At 52.7% G+C, this 16,937-nt stretch overlaps 1 protein-coding gene across 2 annotated transcripts in view; it reads right to left on the reverse strand.

Moving 5' to 3' along the window:
• The window catches only part of NHSL3 (NHS like 3), a 48,775-nt gene extending 31,838 nt beyond the window's left edge, over positions 1-16,937 (reverse strand). The window contains exon 1 of one of the 2 annotated variants that reach the window (XM_090056642.1): positions 16,551-16,937. In XM_090056642.1, the coding sequence (XP_089912768.1) occupies positions 16,551-16,566 (16 nt within the window). In that variant the 5' untranslated portion in view covers positions 16,567-16,937. Of the gene's footprint in view, positions 1-3,455; positions 3,752-16,550 lie in introns of those variants that run through there. The other variant, XM_090056640.1, reaches the window with a different exon arrangement.

Genomic DNA, 16,937 nt, shown 5'->3' on the forward strand with positions numbered 1-16,937 from the left:
TCCCAAACTGGACCAGAATCCCTAGTATGCACTGCCCCTCAATGACATTATGTTCAAATGGTGCTGCTGAAACGTGGTACCAGTGTGCATGCAGCAGTACAGAAAGGTTAAACAACCACCTTAACCCTGTTTGTGGGTCTGTATTGACACTTTCCACAACATGCTTTTCTTTGTCCTTGTCCCCAAGTCTGAAACTCCCCTGAACACCTAAAGCAATGGAGCCCACGCAAAGTGATGCCAAGGGGCTGGGGTCCAAGCCCAGGCTGCTCTCCCTAAACATCCTCTGTGACCTTCAACAGGTCATCTAACTTTCTAGGCCTCAGTTCCTCTTCTCAAAAATGGGGTTACCAGGACTTTGCTGCCCCCAAAGGTATTGTGAGGATGTCTGCTTTAGATTTGCAGGGTGCTCAGATAGGACTTGTACAAGGCTCTAAAAGGGACGAGTTAAAATTGGAGAAGGTAACAAACTGACCAAAGCATGAGCAAGATCACAGGGTCTATTCATTTCCAGTGCTCTCCGGCGTTATCCCCAGCAGAAGCAAATCAACTGATGGGAGCATAAGGCTTATATGGATGGCACCCCCTTAAATAGACCAGATCCTTCTGAAACTGTGGAAGCTCGAAAGGGTTAACAAGGCTCCCTGTATCCTTCCATACCTTGTGTGCCAGCAAAGATGAGTGCGATAGGATTTATTTTGTTTCATAAACAGGAGGTGGAGCCCTGGCCAAGCAGCTGCCTGGGAGATTTTGCAGTTTAAAGGTAACAGTGGGGATGTCAGAGGTCTGAAGACACAGGAAGGGCACCTGACAATGCCAGGCCCCATCTGGGAATGCCCTGAAACACCAGCGGGCAGAGCACATGGATAGAGGCAGGCTGGGGGGATGATACATAAGCCAGGGCCATCAGCAAGACAGAAAGGTTGCAAAGCTAAAGCTAACGGAGGGCAATGTCTTGTGGCACTGCTACCACACCGAGCTCAGCCAGACTTGCTTTCCAAACAGGTGAGGACATTTGAAGGCATGACAAGAGCGGCTGGAGTTATGAGACAGGAGCTTCTAAAACTCCAGGCTTTTGGAAGGCAAAGCAATCCTTCTACTCCCAGGCAGGGGGCCAGCTCTGAGCAAGGAGGGCAGGGCAGGCAGCCCCACGACAGCGTGACTTCCACCTTCCTCTGAGGCAGCTCAGCCAGAGACGGGATATTTGACTACATGGATTTGATCCACTATGGAAACTTCTACCCGTCTTGTGTTCCCATGATTTCAGTGTTAAGCAATCCACCCCTAGGTAACACCCAGATCACAACCAGAGAGATGCCCAGGCTCCAGGGAATGCAATCCTGACCCATGACTCCCTTGACCTGATTGGAGTCATTTTCTTGCTCCAAAAACTCATTGCTGGGCCAAGCACAGCCCCACTCCCTGCAGTTCTCTGGCCTGCAGCTGTACTGGCTATAGGGAACCTTTCTGCATGCATGCACCCCAGCCTCTTGCCTGCAATCACATCTAATGCGTCACAATGTGCAAAGGAGTGCAATGGAGAGAGATTCACATTCCTAGACTGCTCACTGCTGCTCCACACACTACTTCAGGGGATGATGCCACACAGGCTTTTGAAAGGGCCTGAAGCACCCTGCAAATCCAGGGAAGCAGTAAAGCGTGCACCATCAGCACCCCAAAGAATCAGAGCCATACGGGGCTATCCAGCCCTGCCTCAATTCCAGAGTCTTCCTCCCAAAGTCCCATCCCACCATCTCCAGCTTGGCAAATGGAAAATTCCCAGGCACCGGCAAAGCATATTACCCACCGCTCACCCCCCGTCATGAGTGTAGTGCATGCAGCTAGGAAGCTCTAGCCCTCCTCCTGGTCAGTATTTCAGGCAATGGCAGCTGAGTGTTACCTGATCCCAGCGCTGCACCCATATTGCACATAAGAAACTAATAAATAACTTAGTACCATCTATAGCTGTCACTCTTTCCTGCTCGACCATACTGCCCAGTCATGAGCCTCAGCATCCTCCCACCCTCCCAGAACGCACAGAAGCACTATGGCCTCGCTTTACGAAGAAGGACATTGAAAAGCAAATTGTGACTGGCCCAAGGTCACACAGAAGGTCTGGAACCGAGCCACGGTTACAACCCCAGGCTGAATCCCTTGGTCTGTGCTGCCTTCAAGGCCAAATCCTCAGACGGGGAAGGGCTAAGCAACTGGAATAGCAAGGGTTAAACAGGGCAGGGTCCCCTTTGGGCAGGAGCATGTTATAATAACAGACAAGAGTCATTTAATCAGGCGCACAAACAGTAATCAGTTCACACCGGTGCTGACTGTAGGATCCACACCTCTCTCCAGCACACCACCAGCGGCTCCGCTATGGCAACGTGGCACAGAAGTGCTCAGCCCAGTTCCACGTGGGCCCAGCAACCCCCACTCGTGCCCCGGACGTGCCCGGCTCTGGGGGAGAAGAGCCATGTCAAGGGCACGCAGCTGGCTCACAGGCCGCAGCAAGGAACGGCAGCATGACATTCCCTTCCGTTCAGCTTCCTGAGCTACGCCCATCCCTGTTATATCCCGGTCCCTAGTTTTACGGGGTTGTCTTTTTTTTTTTTAAGCAAAATTGTGCGTGTCCCGGGTCAAATTAGCCAGATCAGGTCCAACTCAATCTGAATCACCCTAGGTGGCCCTGCTACTGGCAAGTATCCTCCACCCCAGCCTGAGGCTTACTTCCAAATCCTTTGGCAGGCGTCCTGCACGCAGGCCCGAGGCCGGAGACTTGGGGTTCGGACGCCCCCGAGTTTCGCTCGCCCTCAGCCGCAGGGCTGCAGGAGCAAGCCGGGGGACTCTCCCGTCTAGCGCTGAGGGAAAGGCTGGGGTACGTGTCATGCTGGCGAGTCTCAGGAGAACGTGATGGGGCACGACAGCCCTCTCCCAAACACCCCTAGGGAACGGCAACCTGCGTTTCCTCGGCTGGCTCCGTCTTAACGCACTGTGCTCCTCCACGCAAACGCCTGCCCGAGCGTTGACAAAAAAATGACTTCCCACATCACACGCATCCGGAAATGGATGCCCAAGGCGAGCGCGAGGGCAGAAGTGCTGCGCCGTGCACCTGATCCGCGCCCTCCTCCCTACGGCGGCCAAGGGACGCTTGGCCCCCCCAGGGCAGGGGGCTTCGGGGCCCAGAGGGCACGGCGCCGAGGCCAGGAGCGCGGCGCCGGCAGGAGGAGTCTCCGTGCCAGGGGCCGAGGGCGAGCCTCGGGGCAGGTGTCGCAGCCGTGCCCCCTCGCCCAGCAGGCCCCAAGCCGGGCTCGGGCACCCAGCTCCGGCTCCAGCTCCCTCTCCCCTCCAGGGGCAGGGCGCCCGAGACGGGGCGAGCCGGAGCCCCGGGTCCCTCCCGGGGACGCGCCCACGTCCCGGCGGGCTGGGAGCCGGGCTCCGTCCCCGGCAGCCAGGCCCCCGCTCACCTTTGCCCTGGGGGGGCAGGTCCCCCGCGGGCGGCGAGCTGCGCTTCTTCCTCCTCCGGCCCCGCAGCCAGCTGAAGGCGCGGCGCAGCCCGGACGAGCCCGGCTTGGGCTTCTTCTTCTTGGGGGGGCTCTCGGCGCCCGGCGCCCAGGTGCCCCCGGCCCGCGCAGGTGCAGCCATGGCGGGGGCGGCCGCGGCCCCGGCCCGGCGCGGCGCGGCGCGGAGGGAGCGGCCGGGAAAGTTTCTGGCGGGCGGAGCCTGGAGCGCGGGGTGGGGAGCCCGGCCCGGCCCGGCCTCCCGCGGCCAGGTAGGGGCGGGGAAGGGGCAGGGGAAGGGGCAGGGGCCGGAGCGGGAGGACCTCCCCCCCCCCCCCCCCCCCGGCCGGCAGCAGCTCCGGCTCCCGGGACCCCGCGCGCGAGGCAGAGCCCGCCGGCCTGGGAGCGGGACCCTTGCGGGCAGGGGCGCCCGTCAGCGGCCCGGGCGGGGAGGCGGCGACAGCGCGTCAGCGGGGATCCCGGAGGGCCAGATGTTCCCCGGCGGGGTGGTGCTTCTCCGCCTGCAGGTGGAGGTGGTGCGGGGGGCTCGCCTGCTCTTTCGTGACTGCCCTCTCCCCGGCATCGCAGGCAGGTCGGGGCCAGACGGCGGTCTGCCGCGCCCGGGGCCCGCCCAGCAGCCGAGCGGAGTCAGCGCGGCCGCCGAGGCAGCGAGCAGTGCGGAGCAACTGGGGGCCGTTTGCTCTCGGCGGGCCATCTGTCCCTAGGAAACGCCTCGTGCCGGCTGTGTGCTTGTAAGCGATCTGAACTGGAGGACAACGAGGTCCTGTAACGGGCTGATGCAGTTTTACTGGCCTCTGCTATTAAAAACAAGCAGGTCCCAGAGGCGGATCAGCCCGTAACAAGACTTTTGTTCCTCGGGTGCAAAGAGCCCACACCCAGCAGCACGGAGCAGTTCACCTCGCCCGTGTATTTCCACCAATGTCATAACAGGCTGGAGCTAACTCTTCATATGCTGTGATCAGAGCCCCAGAAATCCTTCCTGTGGATAATGTATAATCCCAGATATACGTACGCACAGCTCGCGTGCGTCCACGTATTGACTGAAGCCAACTGCTACCCAATGGAGAGAGAAAACATTTAGGGGGATGAGGAATGTCAGGGCGAGTTACCAAAATAAGCTGGAGTATGAGTGTTGTGTACAAGAGCCAGGGAGAGGCTTGAGTCATCCTCTGCTCACAGCATTTCATTCATCTCCTAACGATGCTCTGAAGACTCAGAAGGAGCTGTTATGCATCCTGTCGGTGCTATTACTCCGCAGATCTTTGATAGGATCCATTGCAGCGGCTGGCAACGGGTCTGCCAGGCTGCAGCTTGGGACGTTACTGGCTTAAAACAGACAGGGAGGCTACAAACGTTGCAAGCTAAAAAGCTAATTGTCTTTTTTGCTATAAACACATTTACGTTACTGGGCAGGTGTGTCTTCCGAGCAGACAGACTGCAAACCTGTTCTCTCAAATGCAGTCTTTTTTTTTTCCCCCTTAGAGGATCCCAAAGAGCCTGTCCAAGACATAAATGACTTTGCCGACTTCTAGAAATGGCTAGAAGTACTAAAACCCTCCAAAGGCTCGGCTTTCTCTCCTCTGGGCTTCCCAGAGCAAGGCCGTCTCGCTCAACCGTAAGCTTTCTGAGGCAGAGGCTGTTTGTGTTTGTGTGGCTTGCACAAAAGCTCAGTGTCTTAAATAAATTATAATGATCCTGGAATGGAAATGTGGATACTCTGCATCCTGAGTATCCCCCAGAGAATGGCTGCGGCTCCCTCATTTTTTTCCCCTTGCCTTAGTTCCCTTATCTTTTTCACATCCTCGCTGCAGGTCTAAAGTAGAATTGGAGTAATGAAGCCATAATTTCTGATTTCTCCTGCTTGTGACATTTTCCCTGGCTCGCCTGTCTACTTTGTGGTCCTTTGCACATGCCTAAGGGCTGCAGTGTTGTATCCTCAGCTGTCACTATGGTTGGGGATAAAATCTTACAGCTGTCCCCTTTCGTCAGTCCTCCTTCGCCACCCGAGGTCTGCGGTCTAGCTCCAAACCCCTGCAAAGGGATGATTTGCCTTGTTCCAGCCTAACTCCTGGGAGATGAGCAGCAACCCAACATAAACACGTCTGCTCCCACAGGAGCGCACCATGACTCCACAATGATGGATTTCCTGACCATCCCAAGGTTTCCAACCACAGCCCAATCCCACAGGGAACAATTTCTATATGTCGGATTCATTTTGAGAAGCAGCTGGAGAAACCGTACCCACAAAACTTGCACCGTGCCCCTGGCAACAAACCTAGCCACCCCTCCCGCATGCACATCTGGGGACTAAAGGTAGAGCAAACAGGTTGTTTGCCATGAAGAGGTCATGGGACCAAATTTAAAGTGACTGAACTGTGCAGGGGGAAAAGTTAATCCCCAATTAGAGCATTTTATTGACTCTGCAGCCAGCTCAAACTTCTGACTCATTAGCCCTCCAAAAAGCGATTGTACTTTTCACATCTTTCCCTTCCTCAAGCGTCAGCTGAAACAGTTTTAAAAATATCTTTGCATGCACTTCGGGGGCATTGTCCAAATAATTATCAAGAGGGTGATGAGACTAAATCAGCTTGCAAGGAAGTCTATCACATTGTGTGGGCTGAGGAAGCAAACAAAGACGAAAACACCCTTTCTCTGGCAACCGAGAGAGACCAATGTGCCCATGCAGTACCGACTGCCTTTGCTGGTTTTGTTTCATAGCCCTGATCTGTGTCCCATAATAGAAGAATTTTGCCCAGTCCTGTGATTAGTGCATTGCTGGGTAAGACCTACATGCTGCAAAGGTGCATCTGTTTTATTCAGGCTTTCCGTAAGAGCCAGCTTGGCTCCCCTTCCACAATCCAGCCTGTTGTTAATGCCATTCTCAGCCGCTCAGTCGTGGCTCTGGTCAAGGGACTGCTGACCTGCTTACTTGACATGGGCAGGGCAGATCCCACAATACTCGCTCCCCCTTGCAGAGGGGTGGTCAGCGAGTGCCGTTTCCCCCCCCTGCCAAGTCCCATGGAGATTTAGCTGCTCTCAGTCATTGTCCGTATTTACCAGAGAGAGACTATGGGTCCTCCTGCCAACAATACGCACAATACCCAGCTGCATAACTCATTTTCTGCACATGCAGCCAAGACCAATGCGGGGATGTCAGTGCAGAGAGGAGATCGGTGTCTGGATAAAAGGTGGCTGGCTCCAACTCAGTGCAAGCAAGGCCAAAATGACGTTGGCCAGGAGGGGAAAATATTTCAAAGCACCAGCTGGGACACTGGGCTCCTTCCTATCATAGGCAGCGTTACAGTGGTATAAAGACATCAGTCCTGCTGGACTCATTGCTGGCCCTGGATATCCAGGTATTGACAGCATCCAGGAACTTCACCTTCTATCTACAACTTGCTAGGAGCTATAGTCCCTGCATCTCAGAGGAGGATTTGCCCACAGTGATCCAGTCATTTACTACCCTGCCTTCATTACTGTAACTCCCTCTACCTGAGCCTGAAAGTGGAAACAATGCATAGGCTCCAGTTTGTGCAGAACACAGCCGCCTGACACTTCAGTGAGTCAGACCACTGCAAGCTCATCAGCTGGGCACCAATCTTTGCTGCTAACATGGACCTGATTTCCAAGGCTGCCAGTGGATCAGGATTGAGCTACGTCAGCGGTCAGTGCTTCACCCATGACATGGAGCAGGGATGTGCCACTGCAGCATTCCTTCCTGCAGCCCCTCAACAAAGGGGACAACCCTGGAGGAAGTGAGCAATTTGCACGAGATGACCGAGAGACGGGCAGAATAAACACTGGACCTGGGACTCCAGCTAGCTCCCTAACGGCCGGATCATATTTCATAGATTTCATAGACATTAGGGCTGGAAGGGACCTCGGGAGATCATCGAGTCATCGAGTCCAGCCCCCTGCCCCTCTCATATAGAGCAAATGCCCAAAATTCAGCTCGGACCTTGCTGCCAATCACTAAGCCTGTAGCCCCACAGGTCAAGATGGAGGGGAAATATTTGCTGAGTGAGAATTTCTATTACATGCCCAGACCCAAAGAGGTTTCATTTCTGCTTGTACTTTGAGCCTTAAGGTCAATTTTTAAACAGAAAGCATTGCTCTCCACCCCATCCCCACAGCTGATCTGAGATGTTACGTCAGGAGTACAGGAAAGAAATGTTTGTTGCAGGAGTTTGGAAGCTCCTATTATTTCCTCCCTTAGATAAGGTCTTCGTGTCTAGGTAAAGCTGGGGCAGTGAATGGACAAAAACAAAAGAGCAACAACAGACACGGGAAGAGTGGGGCAGGATTTAAACAAGAGCTTGATGTACACAGTCAAGTGAGTTTGGGGCTGGCAAAAAGAGCAGTCCCAACAGCTCTGGAAACTGAAGGAGACAGGTTTGCGAAGGTATACACGTATCATAAGATACAGACAGGGCAAATCTACACCTGCATTTAAGTCCAGCTTAAATTTACTGTGCGGAAAATTACTGCGCAGTAAGCGGGAAGAGGCCGGTGTCTACATGTGCATGCGTTAAAGCACATTAACACTGCATGTGTGAACTGACTTGGGACTAAAGTTAGTCCCAAGTCAGTCTGTACACACAGTGTTACTGCACAGTAAGGTGTCTACATGTGCGTTACCGCACAGTAACTAATTGGGCGTAAATTTGATACCCGCATGATGTAGGTATCAAATTTACATTTAAATTGGCGTAAGCTGCCACACTTACCACGCAGTAATTTTGGCTACTACGCAGTAAATGTGCATGTGTAGACGCACCCACAGATGCCCATTTGGATTTTCAAAAGTGCCTTGATCCCTTCAAAAGTGCCATCTTGGCCTAAGATGCTCTGTTCCACCCTTTTCAAAATCCCTTGGGCCAGATCCCCAAAGATGCCTAGCTCCCATCCTTTAGAGATCAGAGCATCTCTCTGCTTCAGATGCCCAAGCATGGAACAAACCCTACAGGAGTAGAGAGAGTGTAGGTTTCTCCACTGCTGCCCCATCAATGTACTTTTAGTTCTTTGGGTCTCACTTAATCTTGCCCTTGGCCTCTCTGCCCAAGGGCTTTTTTTTCTCTAAAACATTCCCAGATGAATGCAATAGGAAGCAAACTGGGATTTGGTGTTGGAGTGCATGTCCTTGATTTTTGCATCTAGCTGAGCTGTACTTGGTCAGAACTAGGTGCAAAAGTTGCTGAATGTCACCTTTGCGCCTCTCCTCTGATGCATGGCCTGGTTTCCTCAAGTAAGAACAGCTTCAAGGCAGCTCTAACAGGCCAGTTTATAAGGGTGCCGAAACGCTGTTAGATCATCTAGCGATTACCAGATATCAGCCGTACTATGGCCACTGCCACCTCTCTCGTTCCATGTTTCCAAATAGGGGAAATCTAGAGGCCCAATTCAAGCGGCACAAAGGAGTTATAGCAGGGCCCAGGATCTAGTTTCATTGCCCCTTTCCCACATCCATCTAAAAGTTCCCTTTAAACAATCTGCTTGCAGCAGCCCCACCCTAAAATTAAATCTGTGCAGATGCTAAACTCTTCTCTGTGGATTTTCTTCATGAAGGCAGCAGAAAGAAGATCTTTCCTAGTTCAGATGTCTCTCCTCTCTGCCAGGCTCAGCCTCATTACTCATTAACACCTTCTTTGTTAACCTGCAGCCGCCTGCAGTGCAAGGTCCTTGTTCAGAGCAGAAAGCACACAGTTGTTCTCGCACCCTGACCCAGCTAGTCACACCTAAGTAATCTGCCCCTTAACATCTCCTCTGTTTTTCATCTCCTGGGCCACAGCAAACACCTTTGGGCTGTGACTTATGAGCCAGTGATCAAGGCAGTCTCAGACAGCTGGAAAGAATCCACTGCACAACTCCTGTTAATTTTTACCTGTGTTGCTCTCTACACCCAGCTGCACACTGAAGAAGCAGTTTGATCTGTGTCCTGCCCAGACAAGCCCTGGCTCCAGGATCCCTCCTGGCTGCGTGTATTGACTGGAACAATAATGACATGGTGACTTCCAGTGCCTGAGAGCTGTTTTTGATACTAAGGTGCCTTTGAGAACAAGCCATTTGCCCAAAATAACCCAAGAGTGAAGGAGCAGCCCAGTCTGTGTCTCTGCCAACTCACTAGCCTCAGGAGACAGAAAAGCCCAGCTACAAGCCCCTTACACCTGCAGTGTAGCACAACAGCAGCTATATTGTCTAAGTCCAAGCTGTCTACAAATCATTGGAGGGCAATTTGTCTGATTAGAGTGAGGGGCAGATCCCTGGGCTGTCTTCAGACTTCTCCATTTAGTTTCATGGAGACAACAGTAACCCACAGCACTGCGAGGGTTAACCGAGTACTATCCATGGACTGCTCTAAACTCTGTAAACAACGGGAAAATGCCAAGTAAAACTCTGATGGGCCCTGGCCAAAAATCCCATGTTCCTGCAGTCAGAGATTATGAGGATGACTGAAGTTGGACATTGCCGTAGCATCTAGGGCCTCCAGCATGGACTCGAACCTCATCGTGCTGGGTGCTGTATCAAGGTGAAACAAAGAGGGGGTCCCTGCCCCAAAGTGTCTTCAGTCTAAGTAAGTGCAAGTGCATCTGCTTAGCTCTAACACACAGCTGTCAAATGGAGCAAGGACTCCCCATGAGGTGCAAAAGCAGGCAGGACCAGAATCTGCATCTCCTCCGCTCTTAGGTGGTCGTAGCGATAACAGTAGTAGCCATAGCAGCTCTCCGCAGAGGGGGGCTTCCTACCGCCACGCTGCCCGCTCCCAGCCTCCAGCACCCACGAGTCAGCTCCACAGGAACTGTGAGGTGGACTTCAAAATCACAAACTTTTAGTTTTTGTTCTCATCATGTCTTTTTCTTTGTCCTCTGAGGCCTGCACGGTGAGGCTATGCTCAGGGTCAAAGTTTCAAGCTCCTTTTTGCAAGGGCTAGGGAGGATTTTTAAAGGGAAGCTATACTAGCTTCAGGCCAGAAGTGGGGGCTTTGAGGCAGATGTCAGCTGTTGGGAGACTCAAGCAGCATTTGGTACCCCACTCCCGATGCCAAGGAGACAAGCAGGACTGGAAAAGAAAGGGGATCTCTGCCAGGGGAGAGGGGACACTGCACTGACTCTCACCACACTGTTCTCCCCACACACACACACATACAACAGGGATCTCAGGAGAGGGTTTTCCTCTTTTCCCCCTCCCCACCATGCTATTCCTTTGCTCAACACAGGGCCAGAGTAAGGAAAAAACAACTTCTGATTTTTGCTTAAGGAAGGTTTTATCTAGCCCAGTCAGGACAGAAGTCCCTGGTGGTCTTTCGCCGAGCATCCTAATGGAGAGCAACAAACAGGCAGGCTGTTGGCAAAACAGCTAGGGTTTTTTTTTCTGTGCTTGAGAAGCAAATCTACAGTAGTTCACTAGGAATGCATGGGGAGTGGTTCACCCAGTGTGTGGAATTATAGGCAAGTTGCAACTTAAAAAGGCACCTTACCAAAGAAATCCCATTAGATGGCTGTGTGCATTATCCTTTTGCAACGCAGGGAAAAAGCAGGTGAGCCCTCTAGGTGAGGTATTTTGCACCCTCTGGATGACAAGGACTATCTCAGCACTAAGTGGTATGATTTCCTTCCCCTTCTCTCATGATAGCAGCCACTTGTTTGTACATAAATTAAATAGCAGCATTTTTCTTTCTCACCAGCTTGCTCCAAGCAGTGATATACACAGGCCAGGCCTGGAGATGTCCCACTTTAAAGTCTATTGTCACAGCTGCTGAATAACATCATCCCTTGATGAATCATTCAGGCCAAGAGAACAGGAAGACTAGAAAAGAGAATGCTTCTGCTTGAACGCAAACAGCTTGGAATTAAGTATGAAGGGGCAGGAAACACCAAAAAGCCTGTGATGTTTTAGCAGAGCTGCCTGTCTCTGGCACACCCATCATAAGAGTACCTAGGTGCACTGGGCCATGATGGCACATACGGTATATTGACAAGCTGGCTGCGGTAAGATTGTGGGGGGCTTACAGTGAGACTCCCGAAGGAGGGACGCAGACAGGTGGGAGACAGCTCCTGTTCCCAGCTTGCAGTGGGTTAGCCTTGATGGCTATCTACATACCCCAGCCCCGATTTGAGACTCCATTGCTGATTTACAGCAAGACACAAGCGCATGCTTAATATTAAGCACATGATTAGATTCCACAGAATTCGGTGGAACATAATCACATGCTTAACGTCCAGCATGGCCTGAAGTGCTTTCCTGAATCAAGGCTCACGTGTATTTAACAGGAAACACTTTGTTTCAGCCAGGACCTGCTAAGCCACTGGAACAGAGTGTATGCGAACAACCTTCTCGAGAGCCCTTGAAATAAGCTCTGTAAAACTCCTATGAGCTGCAGGAGGAAGGAGAGGCGGTGGCTAGGGAGCAAAGGAGGGAAAGCTTTGTGAAATGTGTCTGAAACCAGTGGTGAGCAGCCTGATCAGGAAGGCACTGCCAAGAAAGATCTCTTAATTTCAGAATCGATGCGTCTAGAAGCATGGCCCTAAAGCCTCTTTCTTTGCTAGTTGCATTGAACCTGTTTGTCCCAGGTATCCTGGATTGGTAAAGACACGTGGTTGTTAGCAAGAGCTGGGCTCTTCCTTCAGTGTGTTGTTAGTGTTGTTATTGTAGGGTTGCTCATGCATGCTGAGGTGCACATACACATGCACACGCATACTGTTTTGTTGTTGCAGGGGTGCTTGTGACTGTCAGGCTCTTCAAAACCTGCTGGTTATTGGAAGGCTGCTGCTGTCGGGTAGGCCTGGGGGGTCAGGACAAGGAAGCAGTGTTGCAATTAATTGTAAAAAGAATCTAAAAATGATCTGGACTGTACAAAGAGAAATAAAAGGGAAGGGACGTCATTCAGGTTTTGAATAAAGGCTACTGCCTGTGCATGGCCTTATCTGACTTGCTGACATTCCAGCTTGCAAGCTCACCAGGGTGAAGCTGTAGGAATGAAGAAGAGAGGTAACTTTCTCTGTCACTTGCCAGGGGCTTAAATCAAGCTCATACCAGCCACCGAACTCTCTTCCTTCTGTAGAAGACTGAGAGCATCCTCAAAGACAGCTTGCTTTTTCTGCATCAGCGCCTGAACCTGCCTCTGAGAGGCACAGAGTCATGTGAATGCAGGACAGAGTGGGAGGAAGGACCACCAGTTCCACCTCCTTTGGAGAAGGGATGTTTGGCATCAGGAAAAAGAATTGGGGGCTCACTCTGCACAGCATCCCCACCCCTAAAAAGAAAGCTAGGAGCAAAGGGGACCTGAAGCATAGAGACCACTGTTATTAGCAGTGATGCTTGCATTAGAGGGTGATCAAGAAACCCCAATGGACCAAGAAGTGACCAAGAAGTCATCTCCATGACAGCAGCATGGTCCCAATTGGGGAGGGCACTGGAGTGGGACTCTGGAGATGTGGAGTCATTCCCAGCTCTGCCACTGACTAACTCGGTGGCCTTGAGCAAGTCGTTTCACAACTCTGTGCCTTAGCATCTCCTTCCATCCTTCAGGCTGTGAGAGATCTAGGTCACTGCCCAGCCCTTCACCATGGGAGGGGGAGCCACTGGCTAAAGCACAAGGGGGACAGCTCCTTACTCCTCCAAGGAGGCAAGAGGTCCCCTGCCGGCTCTGGCTCTGTGACTCTCGCCCTCAGAGACTCTTTCATCCTCCTCTGGGCTCTCCCTCTTGCCCACTCTCTCCTACTCTGTGAGGGGGCTGCTCTTTAACTTGGCATCAGCCATCGTAAAAAAGCCCCTTTCATGGTCTCCTTTCCCTTCAGGCCAGCAGAACAGGCCCTGGCGCTGAGAGAAGCCAGGAGCTGCCAGCAATCATAACCTCTCCGCGAGCCCCAGGTCTGGGCACCCAAGTCTGCACAGTCACTTTATTGTCTGAAGAGAGCAATTCTGTGGTCCGTCAGGAACTTGGGAAGGAGTGGGTGGATGGCAGCATTGGCTTCTTTCCTTTCATCTCTCGCCCCCTCTCCCAAGGCCACATGGATTCAGAGTCTGTTTTCTCTGCATTTCCTCCTCCTCCGCCTCCTCCTCCTGTCTCACCATTCTTCTTTGGTATCCCCATCCTCGAAAGCTTTTTATCAGCTTCTCAGCAGCGTCAGAAGTGCTGAACGGGACACATGGATGGGAAGAGACTCGTCCGGGGCCCCGCAGCCAGGACACAGAGTAGGACATGGAATCTGGACTTCCTGCTCCTCGAGCCATGGCCGTGACTGCAAGGCCAGGGCAGCAACAAGGAGGTCTGGGGTGAATGCACACGGGAGCTGCAGAGCCTGGTACAGGCTGTTCCCTTCAGCCAAAGGTGCACTGGTAGAGCACTACGGAGAATGGGCGCACAAAAGACGTCGTTCCTGCCCTCCTGAAATGTAGCCACTGTGTTCCCCAATGAACAGGAGCTGCACTAACTTCACACGGATCCAAGCCCCCAGGGAAAGCGCTTGTTCCGCTCCCGGCGATTCCCAAACGTCTCCTGTCTAGTCAGTGGCGTCATTACAGACAGGTTAACCAGCCCTGCCCTCCTCCAGAGCAATCAGACTAGCGCTCAGGGAGGGCCTGCAGCTCCCGTGATTATCTCTGCCATCGGCTCAGCACTGCTTTTACATTCCCCTTCCACAAATGATATGAAATTAAAGCAAATGAGTGGCATGACTGTGCCCCTTCCGTACATGCAAGCGCACAGGGCAAGGAGAGGGCAGCCATTTCATGAGGTTGAGCCTGTGGCACAAGCAAGTCAGGCAAAGCAAAACTCCCAGCCCATTCTCCGTCCTCAGCCAGGACCCCCGAGGTCCACTCGGGTGCATTAGGTGTGGAGGGAGTTTGCCTTCTTTGGCTGCCTCACATCACAGTCTGAAACATCTTCTTGCACTAAATCCATCTCTGGCATAGTACTGAAGTCAGTGCACTTACAAAGGGAATCACCTCGGTCCATCTTGTGAAAAGACTGCCTGCTAGCATCAGAGAGAGCAAACTAATTCTTTGGATATGTGAACTACATCCTGAAGTCCATTATTGATGCCAGCAGACTGTGTCTCCTTTAAAGCAACTGGATCTGACTTTGCCTCTATTGTCTATTGGACAGAGAGCCCCCAGCACTGCAGTATCTCAGCACTGACCTGTAGAGGCATGCACAAAGGTGCATTTAAACATGCGTGCTAACCACAAGCTCGCACATCGGCCACGCCCGCCCATGAGGCCAGGTGATAGGAGAGGCTGCTCCAATCAGCACGAACCCTACTGATTTGCTAAAACTGTATTTTGCAAAGGTCTCTTTCTGCCAAAACCACCAATCTTCCGCTCCTGTTAGTCACTGACAGGAAGCACAGGCTCCATCAGAGCCTGCTGCTGGCACGGAAGGACTGATAGATATCCCGAGCACAAGGGCTGTTATCTACGGAGGAGATAATCTTGTGCCAGCCAGCAGTGGACGCTGATGTGACATGAGGGTGTGGGACATGGAGCATGTGGGGCAAACTCTACCAAACAGGGCGATGCAGGGAAGCGGGGTAGGAGGATACACATGCAACAGCCTGATCTCACTGCTAGGTTGAGGTATAGTGGGAACAGAGCAGTAACAAGAGGCAAGACAAGCACAGTCCCCAGCCAGAAGAGTCAGTTCAAGGCTTTTCTAGTGTGGCTCCACTCCTCTTTGCTCCCTGGCTTCCAGAGCGGATGTTACGATATTGCGCTGGGCTGGGAGAGCAAAATCCAGCTCATGCCAAGAGAAAAATACACTGACTGAGAACAAAGGAGTGGGAGAGTGCCACACCCTGGAGCAGAGAACAAGGCCTGCACTATTTGAGTCACACTGCTCATCCACTCCTCCAGGATGTCTCGGGCGTCCACGGGTATCAGCACAGGAGGGAGGGGGCCACACACAGAGCCAGAGCCATGGAAACGCCTCTCTATACACAGAGGCATGGAAATCACAAGCTGCAAGTCATAGAAATACATCAAACTACACACCAAGCCAGGGACATACGTGGGGCACACACAGAGTCAAAACACACAGCCAGAGGGATGCTCACAAGCTCAGGATCCGCCGGGGAAACACACACGGTATCAAGGAAACATGTGCATTGGGTCAGAAGCATGAGGACGAACGGTATCCGGGGCAGGGACAGACACAAACGCACCAGAGTCAGGGACATGCCCTGGGAAACGTGGAGATTCACAGCAATACACAGGGCGCACACAAAAGCAAGGAGTAGACAGTCAAGTTCTCTCACACACCCTGACTCCACTCCAAACACAAAGACAAGGAAATATGCACGAGGTCAGGGCTGGATCCACACAGTCCAGGGGGCACGGAGTCACGACTCCAGAGCAGTCGTCGCTCAGGCTTGCCAACACCAAGCACTGAGTCACTCCACCCAGAGGAACCAGCTAGCCATGTCTTGGTGCTGGGCCAGGGGTAGAAAGATGAACTTCCTCCTGCCTCACTGTCAGTGCAAACCTCAGCAAGCAAGCACGGCCTCAGATGGAGGCACGAAGACAAACCTCAGCAAGAAGCACTGCACTCGGGACTGCCTCATCCCTGTACTCCCTCCTCATCGGTTCCCTGGCCTCTGAAAGCTGCGGTGGAAGCTGTTTAGCCTTATGTGATGCCCAAGGACATGCAAAGCAGAAGCCAGAGTTTGGGGTGGTGACATTCACATTGCATATGTCATTTGAGCACCTGCACACCCCAACAGCTGCAGACAAGCCAGAGCACTGCCCAAGGATAGATCAGACCTCAGCATCCCTCTCCCAGCACACTACATCAGCTGTCCCTCCCGGGAAAAGGAACGAGGCTCCTGCACACAGAAGATCCCACTCTGCTTCTCTGGCCTCCGTCCCTCCCAACAGAGACTGCTACGCACTACGCCTTGAAAAACCACTGTGCTAAGGTGCTGTGATCAAGAGGAAAGGCCTGTGTTTTTAGTTACAAACTGAGGACACATCCTGGTTACTGGAGACGGAAAGTATTTGCAGGCAGAGGGCTCACGTGCAGATGTGTCATGGCTGCAGCGTACGTACCAAGTGGAAACTTCATTCACATGCCCTCAGGAACACCTCGCCCATTTTCTTTTCCGCTCTGTGGGAAGACTGGACACCCTGTGCCTTCCTACAGCTGGTTTCAGTTCTTATCCCAGACAGCAATAGCCCTTGGACCTCACCAGAGTCCACCTGCACCATTTCACAGCAGGATCCTGCTTCGGCAAACTCTCCAGCATTAGGAGGTCTTGCACCGCCCACCCCCAGCGCCTCCTGCTGAAAGAGAGCAGGACCAGCAGAGCAGTGACCCATCGCACCAACACCATCCTGCACAGCGTCCCTCCTGGAGGAAGCTTCTGTTACAGCTGCTCGAAATCTGCCCAACCTGTCGAGCTGTGGTGTCCAACGTGCAAGGAAATCCAGCAGAAC

This window comes from Crocodylus siamensis, chromosome 7, assembly GCF_052110815.1.
Source record: "Crocodylus siamensis isolate JL-2025a chromosome 7, ASM5211081v1, whole genome shotgun sequence".
Lineage (NCBI taxonomy): Eukaryota > Metazoa > Chordata > Crocodylia > Crocodylidae > Crocodylus > Crocodylus siamensis.